This window comes from Vicugna pacos, chromosome 12 (assembly GCF_048564905.1).
Source record: "Vicugna pacos chromosome 12, VicPac4, whole genome shotgun sequence".
Classification (NCBI taxonomy): domain Eukaryota; kingdom Metazoa; phylum Chordata; class Mammalia; order Artiodactyla; family Camelidae; genus Vicugna; species Vicugna pacos.
This window is the reverse complement of record NC_132998.1, coordinates 29088835-29103347: the sequence shown is the minus strand read 5'-3', so window position 1 is coordinate 29103347 and position 14513 is coordinate 29088835. Positions and strand designations below refer to the sequence as shown.

The window sequence follows — 14513 nt, the reverse complement described above, 5'->3', positions numbered from 1 at the left end:
CATTTTAATCCCTTCCATTGCATTCCATGCAAATTTATGTTTCTATAATGTGCTTCTGGAACCCTTTTTTTGCATTTGGAATCATGTGGCTGGTTTAAGGTTTCAGAAGTTACACTGCTTCTTTCCTGCTGCAGGCAGAATGCATCAGAACTGGCAGGGGGACCCACACCTGCGTGTGCCATCAGGGGTGGACCGGGAATGGAAGAGATTGCTCAGAGATCAACAACTGCCTTCTGCCCCAAGCTGGCGGCTGCCACCGCAACGCAACCTGCCTGTACATCGGCCCTGGGCAGGTAGGTGCGCCGAGGTGGAGAGCACAGAGGAAGCAGAAGTGCTGCAGTGACTTGTCCCCTCTAGACACAGAAGTGCTTTGGCTAGAACTTACTGCAGCTTTTTATCATTTGTAGTAATGGGAAGGGGTTAATTGTCACAGCAAACCTCTGACATTGCTACTATTTTTTTTTCACCTTTTGACCCCATTCACCCTCACCCCTGCCTCTGGCAGCCACCAGTCTGCTCTCTGCATCTATAAACTTGATTTTGTTTGTTTGTTTTTAGATTCCCCATATAAGTGAGATTATATAGTATTTGTCTTTCTCTGACCTCATTCTCTTAACATATTGCCCTCAAGGTCCATCCATGTTGTTGCCAATGGCAAGATTTCATTCTTTTTATGACTGAATAATATTCTAATGCATATATCCACCACATCTTCTTTATCCACTCATCTGTTGATGAGCACTTAGGTTGCTTCCACATCTTGGCTATTGTAAATAATGCTGTGATGAACATGGGAGTGCATATATCTTTTCAAGTTACTGTTTTTATTTTCTTCAGGTAAGTACCCAGAAGCAGAATAGCTGGATCACATGGTAGTTCTATTATTAGTTTTTTCAGGAACCTGTATACTATTTTCCGTAAGGGTTGTACCAATTGACATTCGCACCAACAGTGCACAGGTGTTCCCTTTTCTCTACATCCTTCCCAAAACATTTCGTGTCTTTTTGATGATTGCCATTCTAACAGGTGTGGGGTGATATCGCATTGTGGTTTTGATTTGCATTTCCCTGATAATTAGTGATGTTGAGCATCTTTTCATGTACCTGTTGGTTATCTGTATGTCTTCTTTGGAAAAGTGTGTATTCAGATCTTCTGCCTATTTTTAAAGTTGGACTGTTTGGTTTTGTGCTGTGAGTTGTGGGTCCTTTATGTATTTTGGATATTAACCCCTTATCAGATACATGATTTATAAGTATTTTCTCCCATTCCTTATGTTGCCTTTTATTTTGTTGATGGTTTCCTTTGCTGTACAGAAGCTTTTCAGTTTGACGTAGTCCCACTTGTTTGTTTCTGCTTTTGTTGCCACTTAGGTACTATTATTATTCCATCTTGCAAAAGAGAAAATTGAGGCATGGAGAGGCTAAATACTTCACTCATATTGCACAGAACCCAAGTCATGTTGTGAGATTCACCAGTCTGGAGTCAGACTGTCCCCAGAACTGCCCTCTTGGCCACCACCCTTGACCACACCCTCTATTTCTGTGCCACTCTACCATTTGTTGATCACTTTCACTTAACCTCATTTAAGGGAGACTGAGGCAGAGAACACTTTCTAAGGAATTAATGAGCTCCAGAGGAGGTGATGACAGCTGTATTAGGATTGTAGCCATGTAAAAGTCCTAATCATGAAAGAACTCCCCGCATTCTTACGTCTCGCCGTGCATTTGGCCAACAATTCCATTAATTTTTGACTCACCTGAGTTGCCAGCTTGCATTTGAGAAAGGAAAACAATTTCTTGGTCCAGTGTTAGTTTGCTAAGGCTGCTGTCAACAAAGTGTCACCATCTGGGTGTCATGGAACCACACAGCACTGTATTGTCTCACAGTACTGAAAGCTAGAGGTCCAAGCTCAAGTGTCAGCAGGTTTGGTTCCTTCTAAGGGCTGTGATGACACATCTGTTCCATGCCTCTCTCCCAGCTCTGGGTGGTTTGCTGACAGTCCTGGGCATTCTTTGGCTTATGCATACATCACCCTGATCTGTGCCTTCATGTTTGCACAACATTCTCCCTGTGTGTATGTCTGTGTCCAAATCTTCCCTTTTTATCAGGACACCAGTCATATTGGATTAGGGACCCACTCTACTACAGTTTGACCTTAACTTACTACATGTTAACAATCTTATTTCCAAATAAAGTCACGTTCTGAGGTACTGGGGGTCAGGACTTCAGCATGTGAAAGAGATGGGCACAATTCAACCCGTAATAGCATCTATTCCCTCTCTGCTCTAACTTCCTTTCTGCAGACAAATTTGAAAAGCCTTCTGATGGGGGAGATGGAGGAAGAGCAAGGCCTTTTATAGTGTTATATGAGAAATAAAACTGACCACATCTAGGGTTGCCCTTAGTAGTTACCAGTTAGCTTGAAAACTCGTAGATATTCCAAATAGGCGTAAATTCTAATTACCATGAATGTTTACCTTAAAAGACAGACCAGGTTTGGGTCAGTATGGCAGGAGTTGTCAAGGTTGGGGGTGCAGGGAGGTGCTACCCCATCCAAGTAGAGAAGATTAAACATCCTGGTTTATAAGGTCTTCCCCTCCCACATAAAGATGTATACATGTGCTTCTGTATGCATGTATTTGTATATAAGATACCCAATTTACCTTATAATGCATACATAGCAAATAATACTTATACTCTTAAAGATAAAAATTCATAAATAGAAGTTCTATTCACTTTTTCCCACAACTTAATGGGTTGTCTTGTATCACTTGGATCCACTCTCTAGACCAGTCCCTCAGTAATCCTCCTCCAATCAAATGCTCCTGCTTTCCCACCTCTGTTCATTTCTCTGACAAATGCCCTCAGCTTGCATGAATTCCCCACTCCTCCTGCCCTCTGTCAGGGTCCAGCCACGTCCCACTTCCCAGAAGAACATCCCAGCTCATCCCCCGCCTCCTCTGAAAAGGAGCATCCTTTCAGAGATTTTTCCATCATTCTTCCTCATCACAGAAGCATCTCATGTTCCAGTTCATCCATAAGACTTACAACAACTCTTGTTTTCCAGTGTTTCTTAACATTGGACTCTTCTTATTTACTTTGTATGCTTTGTCTTCCTCTCCTGAGTGAAAACAGCTTAAAGGTTCATCACTGTTTCTGTAATAGTTACTCAGTTCCTTTGTTTGTTATCTGTTGAAGAGATTACTCCTTTCTAAATTATGTTTTGCATTTCAAAATAACGTTTAATAATGGAAGACATTTTGGAAAATAAAAAAGTAGAGAAAAAATTTAAACCATTCGCAGTGTCCCCCACAATCACCATTTGATATGTTTTTTCCTTCTGCTCTTTTTAATACGTAAGTTCTTATTTGCTGCTACATTGTTGCAGTTCACTGCAGTTTTGTTTGGTTCCTATACTATACATAGCACAAACATTTCCCCATTTTGTCATATAACCCATCATCATCATCATATTTAATAGCTGCATGACCGAGACCACTGCTTCTGGGGTGTAGTTTGTGATCCACATGAAGGACCCAGCCTGTGGGGCAAGTAGGGCCAGAAACCCAGCCTGCACCCTGCTCACCAAGGTATGTGCCCCAGAAGGAGGACGTTTTTGTTGTGTGATGTTAATGTCTACCTGCTGAGCCACATGCCACGGGTTGTCCATGGCATCTCAACATGAATTGAGGTGGTTTCTTACTCAGATTTGTCTGCTCAGAGGGGATGCCTGTTCTAAATTACACAATGCACCTTATAGACTCGCAGTGGTCCTGTGCTTGGATCTCCACCAAGTGGATGCCCCATGACTTACTTAATCTTCCCCTCTTAGATGGATGGGCCAGTTTTTCAATGTGATGCTCTTTAGGGTCTAAGTTCTCTCTGCGACAAATCCCCATATGGCCCCTCTAGGGTAATGAATTCAAAAATTAAGTACCAAGGAACTGTCAGACTGGGAAATGCAGTGTAGGATGTGGAGACCAGTAGCTTTGGAATCCAAAGTGTAACAAAAGAAAGACATTAATGGTGTTCTCTGCAAGGAACAAACAGCTATGTTTTCCACAGTTCATTTCTCAGTGCCATGTGAGGGCAAGACATGGAAGGCAGTCATTTTCAATAATCCCTTTGACTTTGCTCTTGGAATTACAGAATGAGTGTGAGTGCAAGAAAGGATTTCACGGCAATGGGATTGACTGTGAACCAATAATTTCATGTTTGGAACAAACTGGGAAATGTCATCCACTGGTGAGTTACCTGAGTTTTTTTTTCAGCCCTAAAAAAAAGAATACTTAGAAGGATGGGCTATTTTAAATAACTCTGGGCTTAACAATGAACAAAACCTCTCTTACCCGCAAAGGGAATCCCTAAGCAGAATGTGAATAATTATTGCAACTTTTTCAACCCATTCCAAAGCTGGGAAGAACCAACATACAATTACCAGATAAAATACTAGATTTCCAGGTAAATCTGTATTTCAGATAAATGACAATCCTTCAGCACAAGTTTGTCCCAAATATTACACAGGACAAATTTATACTAAAAATTATTCATAACATATCTAAAATTCATATTTTAACCTGGTATTTTTATTTGCTAAATCTGGCGATTCTAAATCAACTGGATGGTTTAAAGGGTAACTAGACTCCCATTGTGAATGTCATAGCACAGTTTTACCCAAGGTATTGCCCATTCAAGGGTAGATTGAGCCTTGTGTCTAAATTGTGGAAGAGCTGGTCATGTTCATGTATTTAAAAGAACATCATTAAGCATGCAGCATCAGAACCAGTGAAGACAACCCCTTAGTCACAGTGCTCCTGGTTGTAAGTAACAGAATCCACGCAAATCAACTTAAGCAAAAAGGGAATTTGTTGCATGTACACCTTCCCCCACCCCAGCATAGCTCCACTGGCAGGAATTACAACGACCTCCCAAGGGCTTAGAATCCAGATAAAGGCAGCTTCTTCCCTCAATCCTCTGAGAACATGTAACTTCTCACTTTACTTCTCCCTGTGCTTTTACTTTCTTTCCATCTGCCTCTCTGTCTCCCAACTTTGAATGCCATTCTGTGCATCTTGGGACACATGACTCCTTGTTCTTAGAGGGACATCAACCCCCACTACCAGTGATGCCCACTAACTTACCGGCAGCCCATGTCCCAGTTCCAACTCATAGGTGAAAGAATCTGACCAGCCCAGCTGGGTCCAGGTGTGCACATAGCCTGTCAGTGATGGCCAGGGGATGGGGTGACATATGAACAGGACTGCCAGGCCCACCCCTTGTATGTGTTGGGGGCAGTAATTTTCAAAGAAAAATGGGAGCAGATGCTCCTAAAGTATCTGTCATCCAAGAATCAGGCAGGAGAATACTTCATAAAGCTGAAAAAGCTCCAACACTCTTGCTTCATTTAAGCCTAACCAAGCCCTGACATTCCAAATGTGAGAGGAATTATTACAACTTTCACTTCATTCCGAAGCGTGGAAGAACCAACATAGAGTTGTCAGATAAAATGCAGGCCACCCAGTTACATTTGAGTTTCAGATTACAGTGAATCCTTTTCCAGCACAAGTGTGCCCCCAAATATTCCATGAGACATACTCATACAAAAACCTCTTCGTTCATCTGAAATTCACATTAACTGGTGTCCTGATTTCTGCTTGCTAAATATGGCAGGAATGAAAAGAAAGAATTTAATTGTGATTACGTAAGAGCTGCGCTAAACCTGCAGACAGGGCTGCCAGTTACTTCCACCATCTTTCAGCCCCAAATTTGCAGCTCTCACTGTAGACGGACCCTGAGGCCTCACGGATGTACTCATATCTAACGCTTTAGTTAGGAAAGCAAACCATACCTCTCATCTTTTTATCAGGCAACCTGTCAGTTTACTTCTTCTGGCGTCTGGAGCTGTGTTTGCCAAGAGGGCTATGAAGGAGACGGCCTTCTTTGCTATGGAAATGCTGCAGTGGTAAGTCCTCTGAGTGGAACTCCAGTACAGAATAATAAAGGCAAAAAAAACCTCTTTCAGTTAAAAAAAAAAAAGCTCTTAGCTAGGATGCTGTTAAAGTGCTCTACCAATCATTTGCTCCAGGAGACTTTATCTGAAAAAAAGCTGTAAATGGCCTTTGTGCGCTGTGGGTCACAAATTTTCTACAGGTTGAAGAAAAGTAACCTTTATTTTGGCACCTTCTGTGTACCAAGCAGTCTTGGCTTTCCTTTCTTTCCATTCTGCCTCTTTCCAGTCCCAGGTTTCCCAAATAAGCAAATAACTGGCACCTCCTGAGCTCTCTGAGTGATCTTGTCTGGGTTGTGTGGCCCCTATAGGTACCCAGGCACCCCGGGTTACCCCTGTCTGTGTGTGTGTGCGCATACATCTTCTGTGTACCAGGCATCTTACTAAATCCTTAACATGCAAAACCTCATTTAAACCTCAGCCCAACCCTCTGGGCTGTGCTATTATTATACCCATTTTATAGAGGAGGAAACTGAGAGCTAAGCAGACTTCACCCAAGGTTACTCAGCTGTCTATGTGCAGAGCCCAAGCACTTGATGGCCAGGATGTTCATCAGCAGAGCACGTGTCCCACCCAGTTGTCTGTCTCCCCACTGTCAGCTGGGACTGTCAGCTCTCGATGACAGGTCTTGGTCTGGCTTCCTACTTCACTGCTACTGTTTATAAAGGTGTGTTGAAATGAGAGATGAAATAAATTGGTGATTTTTCTCATTGCTTACTTTTTGTTCAACTCACTGGAGTTTGGTTCCTGCCCCTCCTCTCAATGGCAACCACTAGCCTAACAATCCCAGGACAACACCTGCCCTCATGTGCTTCTTGGTGGCTGCAGCCCCTGACCTTGGCCTCCCTGCCTATCAGAGTCCTCCCCACCCTTCACCATGCACCGTTTCTTCTACTCATCCCGTCCAGCCCATCTCCTGACACCCAGACCGTGGAGCGTGCTCCGAACATTCTCTCTGAAGTGTCCAGGCCACATTTCCTAAAACCCTAAAACCCTGCTTTCACGGTGTCCCTCTCTTGCAACAGAAAAAAGGTAAAGTCCAAACTGTCAGTCTGGTGCTCCAACATCTTCACAGGAACTCGACTCACTTTTCTCCCAACCAGCTTAGCTGAGCTGTCACCTGCCCAGCTCAGAGCTGGCTCCATTCCCCTCCCTGCCAGCCTCAGGTCTTTCTGCCCAGCTGTGCCCTCCTCTCCTTTAAAGCAGCCCCGTGAAGGGATTAACCAAGTGTCTCAGCTCTTGTACTCATCCATTTACTAACTTATTTACTTTCCTGTTGTTGTTGAAAAATAGTTGATTTACAGTGTTGTGTTAGTTTCTGGTGTGCACATAGTGATTCACTTACACATATATACGTGTATATATATATTCTTTTTCATTCTAGGTTATTACAATATATTGAATATAGGTCCCTGTGCTATACAGTAGGGCCTTGTTATTTATCTGTTTTATATGTAGTAGTTAGTATCTGCTAATCCTAAACTCCTGATTTATCCCTCCTCTTTCCCCTTTGGTAACCATAAGTTAGTTTTCTATGTCTGTGAGTCTGTTTTTGTTCTGTAAATAAGTTCATTTGTGTCCATTTGTAGATTCTACATATAAGAGATATCATATGGTATTTTTCTTTCTCTTTCTGCCTTACTTCACTTAGAGTGACAATCTCCAGGTCCATCCATGTTACAGCAAATGGCATTATTTCATTTCATGGCTGAATAGTATTCGATTGTGTAAATATACCATATCTTCTTGTCATCTGTCAATGGACATTTAGGTTGTTTCCATGTCTTGTCTATTGTAAATAGTGCTGCTATGAACATTGGGTGCGTGTATCTTTTTGAATTAGAGTTTTCTCTGGGTATTAATTGACTTTTTAACCAGTATTTACTAACTTACTCAGTAACCTTAACTACTCCCAAAAAGGAATTGAAACACCTCTGAGATTTATTGCCTTTTGGTAAATTCGCACGTAATAATTGTTACTGCCATTTTCATGGTGTTTAATAGTTTTACAAATGTTTTTATTTATATTAATGAACGTAATATTCATAATCCCAGGAGCAAGGCATCATCATTTTCATTTTTTAGGTGAGCACTTGGGTTCTCAGAGATTTTAAGTGACTTTCCTAAAATCACACAGCTGGTAAATGGCAGACCCAGGAATTGAACCCAGTCTTTTTAAACTCAAAGTCCAGAGCTTTGTTTACTCTATCACCCCTTCAGACATCACTGATCTACTGGCACTGTTGGCTATCTTTTCGAATATTAACTTCCCCCAAATAACCATAAATTGCATGAGATAAGGGGCCCTCTTTTCTTTTTCATATCTGATATCCTCCTTCACTCCAACCTGGTGCCAGCTGTGGTGGTTCAATATATATGTTCATTAATAAATCCCATGATGGATAAATTTAAAATACCAGTGGCTGATACTTACTGAGCATGTCACGCACTCCAGCCTCTATTCTGAGCACTTTAAAAACATTAACTCCTCTAATTTCCACCTCAGCCCTATCAGTTGGAGCTTTTATCATCCCCATTTTACAGCTGGGAACCATGAAACCCAGAGAGACTAAGCAACTTGCCTGAAGAACTAGGAAATGGCTGAACTAGAAAGGAAACCCAGGTGGTTTGGGCTGAGTCCCAAGCCCTTGCTCAACGCTGGCTCTGAGAGCAGGCAGTTTACCGAGCTCTGTGACCCTCTGTAGGGTTGGATGGCCGTGGTCTTACAACCTAAATTCTAATTTGGAAGAACTTCAAGTTGTTGTTTGTTTCACTTGAAGTTTCTGGAATTATTTCCTTACCTTGAATATAGAGGCTAATTCGAGCCATTAAGCAAGAAGTAAATGCATGGGTCTGGCTACGTGGGGATTCATCTGGCCCGGGGACCATTCGTGTTGGCGGGAGGCTGGCAGGGAAGACAAGCTGTTGCTGGGGAGGCTAAGTGCGGCTGCCCCGAGATGTGCTGTGGTTATACTTCTCACTGATCCTCCTCTGTGTTCTTTCCTCTCTTCTCCCTCCCTTGCACTAAATGAATAAGGAATTGTCCTTCCTCTCTGCGGCAGCTGTATTTAACCAGTGGATAAATGTGAGTACCTTTGTTGGAATTAGTTAGGATTGGGAATGTATGTCATTTTAGAAATTTGGAATGCATATTATAGAAAACGCAGCTGGTGAGGGGAAGGGCACGTGTCTAAAGCAGTGGTTCTCAGCCCTGACTCCACTTTAGAACCCTTTGGAACACATTGTTTTCAGTGGCCGTGCCTAGGTTCTTACCCCTAGACCCTCTGATGTGATTGAGCAGAGGTTTGACCCAGGTATCAGTGTATTTTAAAACTTTACCAGCTGGTTCTAACACACAACCAGGGCTAAGAACTTCTGGCCTAGGATAAGCTGGGGGAGCCAACTCTTCAATTAATCCAAATATATAAGGATAGCTCATTCACCACAGAGGTCTTTTTTAAAAATCAGCATAGTTCATCATCATAATTCACCCAGTTAGATTTGGGATTCGTAGTTGTAATACTATAATATTTCATGTGTGTTTCATGTGTATTTCACGGGCTCTCAGCCCAATGTGTCCAGAGGAACTCTTCCCTCTCCCTTGGAGAGTTCTGTAACAAAGAATCCAGTCCCCACCCTCCCCAATTGTCTGAATCTCTGTCATCTTTGCCCAAGTGACCCAAGGTGGCAGGTTCAGCCAGCCATCGTGACAGGTGGTTTGTCCCCTTCAAGAAGACAGGTGCCCAGATATGTGGTGTCTGGCCAGCACCCACTCCAGGACAGCTTCCTGTTGCTTCTGTGTGGGGCCTCTCTGACCCCACCACAAGGAAGAGCAGGGAGGGTCCTATTTTGTGTGCTGATTTCCATGTGAGCTGACCCCACATGCATCAGCTTGCTCAGTGGTGTGCTGGACCCAGTTTATTCTAGCTCATGAGAGCACATCTTTCCCAGCCCCACTCTCAACGCTGTCGTGGTGGTACTTGATCAGCCATGGTGGGAGTACTTACACCACAGGAATCAGTGAACACTACAAACCAGTTGCTAAGTATAAGCCCATCACTTCTTTTACCCAGAACTAGCTGTGGGTGAGTAGATAAAGTTTGATTTCAGGCCTCCAGTCTCTGTTTTATGCTGAAACTGTTCTGTAATCATCTATCATCCTTATTCCAAAAGCATCCAAAGATTCTCAAGATTCTCTGCACATATGCACACATACATATGCACACACATGTATGATTCTATCAAAACTGTTCTCTGCCGTTTCATTTAGACTAAAGGGTAAATGATAATGACTCAAAGTGTGACCTGATCAGGAAAATTTGCCTTTTGACAAGGTTCACACATTTAAATAAAAGGAGTGAGTCTCAGAAGGGAGAATGAGGCATCAGCCGGTAGGTGGGATGCATTTGGGAAAGGGATCCCTGGGACCTTTCCAGTATCTGTGAAACTATATCACATGGGAAATTATCATCTCTGTGTTGTCAGCCCAATTTGTCCTCTAACATGAGTCAGGCCACTTTATTTTTCTTCTGTGATTCAGAATGCTTCCCTCCAACCCATGCTGTCAGCTGCCCCAAACCTCACTGTCCTGGTTCCTTCCCAGCAAGCTATTGAGGAAATGGACCAAGATGAGAAAGCCTTTTGGTTGACCAAGAGCAACATTCCCACCCTAATAAAGTAGGTACCATGTATTTTATTTCTCATGGTAATTTAATGGCATCAATGTGAATGAAGTTCAGTGGAAGGAAGCTGCATGGTCCTTCAGGTCTGTGGGACTGAACATGTTCTAGGATCTTTCACCTCCGTCCCCCAGTGTGGAAGCAGTCAATTTTATTGACAGCCAGCTCTGTGCTAACTGCTTTACAGACAACTTAGTGAATCCTCCCAACCACCCTATGAAATAGATATTATAATTATTCCCATTTTACAGATGTGGAAACTGAGGCACAGGATGATTAACTCACCCAAGGTGCCATGGCTGATCATTGCAGGGGGAGATTTTGAATCTGGTGTTCTGGCTTCAGAACCTAGTCTCTTAATTCAAAATGCCACTGCCTCAAGCATTGATATCTCATGAGAGCCCTTATGGACTGTTGTTTTAGATACCACACGCTACTAGGCACATACGGAGTGGCAGACCTGCAGGCCTTGTCACCTTTGGACATGCTGGCAACGTCTTTGCAGGGCAACTTCCTCCACTTGGCAAAGTCAGATGGGGTAAGAGACCACATTTTTTGTTTCATGGAAACATGACCTATGTTCACATTGTACTTTTAAATTTTTTCTGTTATGGACATTTCCAAACCTGAGCAAAAACAGACCTAGAATAAAACCTCCATGTAGGTATCAACAATTATCAACATGGGAAAAAAATGAAATAAAAAGAAGAGGAATAGATCAAACACAGGCCCCTTTACCTATATAAATATGGAAGAATATGTGAAGAATTTTGATTGTTCCAACACAAATCTAGAGTGACTTAAAAATCTGTATCCCCAGATAACTTGTATACAGAAATTTTAAAGTTCACAAATAAAATTAGAAACTGGAGACTTTGAAAATAAAAAAAAAACAATATCAACATGTACTGATACACACACACACAGTTACTCTGTAGCAAGGATCCTATAAAATCTGGCTCTCTGCCCACTGGTTGGCCACAGGCTTTTCATGATAGACCACAGACTGATCCAGAAAGGCAAATCTTTCAGTTCTTCTGGGTGAAAGCTGTGCAGTTTCACAACGTTGGTTTTTGTGGTTTCCTCTCCTCTTCTCCCACCAGTGCCCTTTATTTGAAATTCCTCCAGGAACCCTGGGTGCAGAGGGGTACTTGCCTCACCCTGAACGTTGTGGTTGGGAGCTGGTTACTGGCAACCTTCTAACTAAGTTGTTATAGATTACTACAGTTTCATATTAAGTTAGAGTCGGTCAACATATATCCTTTGAACACCTACTATGCGCCAGGAACTGATCTGAGTGCTGGAGACAGGACAGTGCACAAGGAGGAGCAGAGTACAGAAGCTCACCTTGTGGCACTTACTTCAGTGTGTCAGGGACTTGGATTCGGTCTTCTGGGAGGAAGCTGGCTGCCCTGCTTGTGGTGGTGTTTCACAGCTCCTTCTCTGAATCTCACAAGATGAAAATGAAGACTCTGCTGGGAAGGGAGAACTGCCACTTCAGTGGAGCATGCGCCACAGTCAGAATGTTTTAGAATTGCTGCTCTGAAGCATTTCTGCCTTCCTCCTCATCAGTGATGGCGCTATGAAAAGGCTTGATGCCTAGACTTACCCAAATGTATGTGCTTTATCAGAGCATTCCTTTTAGAAAGCGGAAAAGAGTTACATACAGTTGCAGGGACTTGTGACATCTTATGATCATTCTAGAGCATCGCATACATATATCAGACAATGGCTGGTTTTCCACTGGTGTTTTAAATCATCGATTCTCTTAGCAAGTATTAACCGAACACCCACCCTGGTCAGGCTCATCCCAACTTCTGTAGTTTCAAAGGTAAGTCAACCAACACCTCTGACCTGGAGGAGCTAACCGTCAAAGACACAGTTGTAATGAGTCCTTTTTTTTTTAATTCTTATTTTTTATTGAAGCATAGTTGATTTACAGTGTTAGTTTCAGGTGTACAGCCAAGCAATTCAGTTATACATATATGTACATTTTTTTTCAGATTTGTTCCCATTACATCTTATAATGAGTCTTTTCTTATGCCTGATATAAATGTCCCCTGTAACTAAAAGAGATGGGCAAGGTGGCCAGGAATGTTTGCCTCAGAGCTTCTGCTGATGTGCTCAGGGTGAGGCAAGTCCCCTCTGCACCCGGGGTTCCCAGGAGGAATTCCAAAGGGCAGTGGTGGGAGAAGAGGAGAGGAGACCAGAGAGAGTGGAGCCCAGTTCTGTCATGGTTGGTGGGTGGCTGTGCAGGTGGGCAGGTTAGGTGTTCTTAGCTCCATTCCCTCATGTAATTAATATTCCTGAAAAGTCAGTAACTGTCTGTATTAGTTTGCTAAGGCTGCTATAACAAAGAATGACAGACTGGGTGGCTTAAACAGCAGAAATTTTTGTCTCACCATTCTGAAGGCTGGAAGGCCAAGGACAAGGCGTGGGCAGGGTTGGTTTTGTCTGAAGGCTGTGGGGGCAGCAGCTTTCCCAGGCTCTCATCTTGCCTTGTAGGTGGCTGTCCTCATATTCACAGGGTGTTCTCCCACAGAGCTGTCTGTGTCCACATGTCCTCTTCTTATAAGGACACCAGTCTTACTGGATTAGGGCTCACCCTGCTGACCTCATTTTAACTTGATGGCCTCTGTAAAGCCCTTGTTTCAAATAAGGTCCCATTCTGAGGCTCTAGGGGTTAGGGCCCCAACATATGAATCCGGGGGACACAATTCAACCCACAACACTGTCTACAGTGTTTTTCCAACTGCAGGGTCACCTTAGTGAGCCTCAGCCACCACTTTTTTTAATGAGGTAGGGTGAAGTGGAAGAGAATCAATGACCAGGTATCTCCCACATGGTGGAGGAAAGTATTGTTTCATTTCAACTTTGTATGTGTATGTGTGTGTAATGTCAAATGGCTCACAATTTTAAAATATTTCTGTGTGTCGTGGTCCAAAAGTGTGAAGGTCACTACTGCTCAAAAAGTGGAACACCCAGAAATAATTTCAGTCCTAGGTAAGCCCTATAAGAACTCACCTTCCCACTGTGGTTTGCATTTACAGAACATCACAATTGAGGGAGCGTCCGTCATTGATGGTGACAACGCAGCCACGAACGGAGTGATACACATCATCAACAAGGTACAGAATCGCACCCTCCCACACAGATAGCCCGTTCGTCCCTGTGTTACTTATCCTCCTGCACAGCATCTTTTGGGGGAAGAAATACTCAGCCTCAATATAAAAGTGACCTGTATGATACTTGATTACTTTATTTTAAAACCATTTAGAGGCTCTACTCAGTAAGACTCAGTTACTGTTTACTTAGCCTGTATCCTCCAGTGGGTCCTATTTAAAGTGTGGCCACATGCATTATATTACTTATTTATGAGAACATCTTACAAGAATCTTGGTATAGGGAAGTCATACGTCCTGATGGGATATAATCAAGAACTAGAGGAGAGGTCGCTGGTCATGCATCACTTCTCCTCTCCCCCATCTGCATTAGTGTGCCCTAGAAAAAAATGGGAAAGGGTGGAAAAAGTATTGAGAAATTTGTAAATTTCTTCTAAGATGTGATTCAGTACTATGCAAAGGTATGAAATAGGATAAAAGTTTAATGGGAAGTGAGATTTTAAACTATCCTATAATTTTCAGTTACTATATTAAGATCTTCATTTAAAATTAAAGGAGAATTTAGGATAAATTGGGAAATTCTGAAAAGTGGAAGAATAAAAAAGATAATTAACTAATTGCATTTTAAATAAAATTATTCTCACTTGGCACTTATATACTCACTTTTTTTAAGTTACAGAAAACATTAACTATTTCTGTCCAGAA

General features: G+C 42.6%; 1 protein-coding gene across 3 annotated transcripts in view; it reads left to right on the top strand.

The window, feature by feature from the left end:
* Window positions 1-14513, top strand: part of STAB2 (stabilin 2) — a 133352-nt gene that overhangs the window by 58808 nt on the left and 60031 nt on the right. For all 3 annotated transcript variants that reach the window (XM_006205893.4, XM_072973107.1, XM_072973106.1), the window contains 7 exons: window positions 135-293; window positions 4150-4245; window positions 5867-5962; window positions 9045-9092; window positions 10548-10684; window positions 11110-11224; window positions 13737-13814. In XM_006205893.4, coding sequence (XP_006205955.2) covers window positions 135-293; window positions 4150-4245; window positions 5867-5962; window positions 9045-9092; window positions 10548-10684; window positions 11110-11224; window positions 13737-13814 — 729 coding nt within the window. The remainder of the gene's footprint in view (window positions 1-134; window positions 294-4149; window positions 4246-5866; window positions 5963-9044; window positions 9093-10547; window positions 10685-11109; window positions 11225-13736; window positions 13815-14513) is intronic.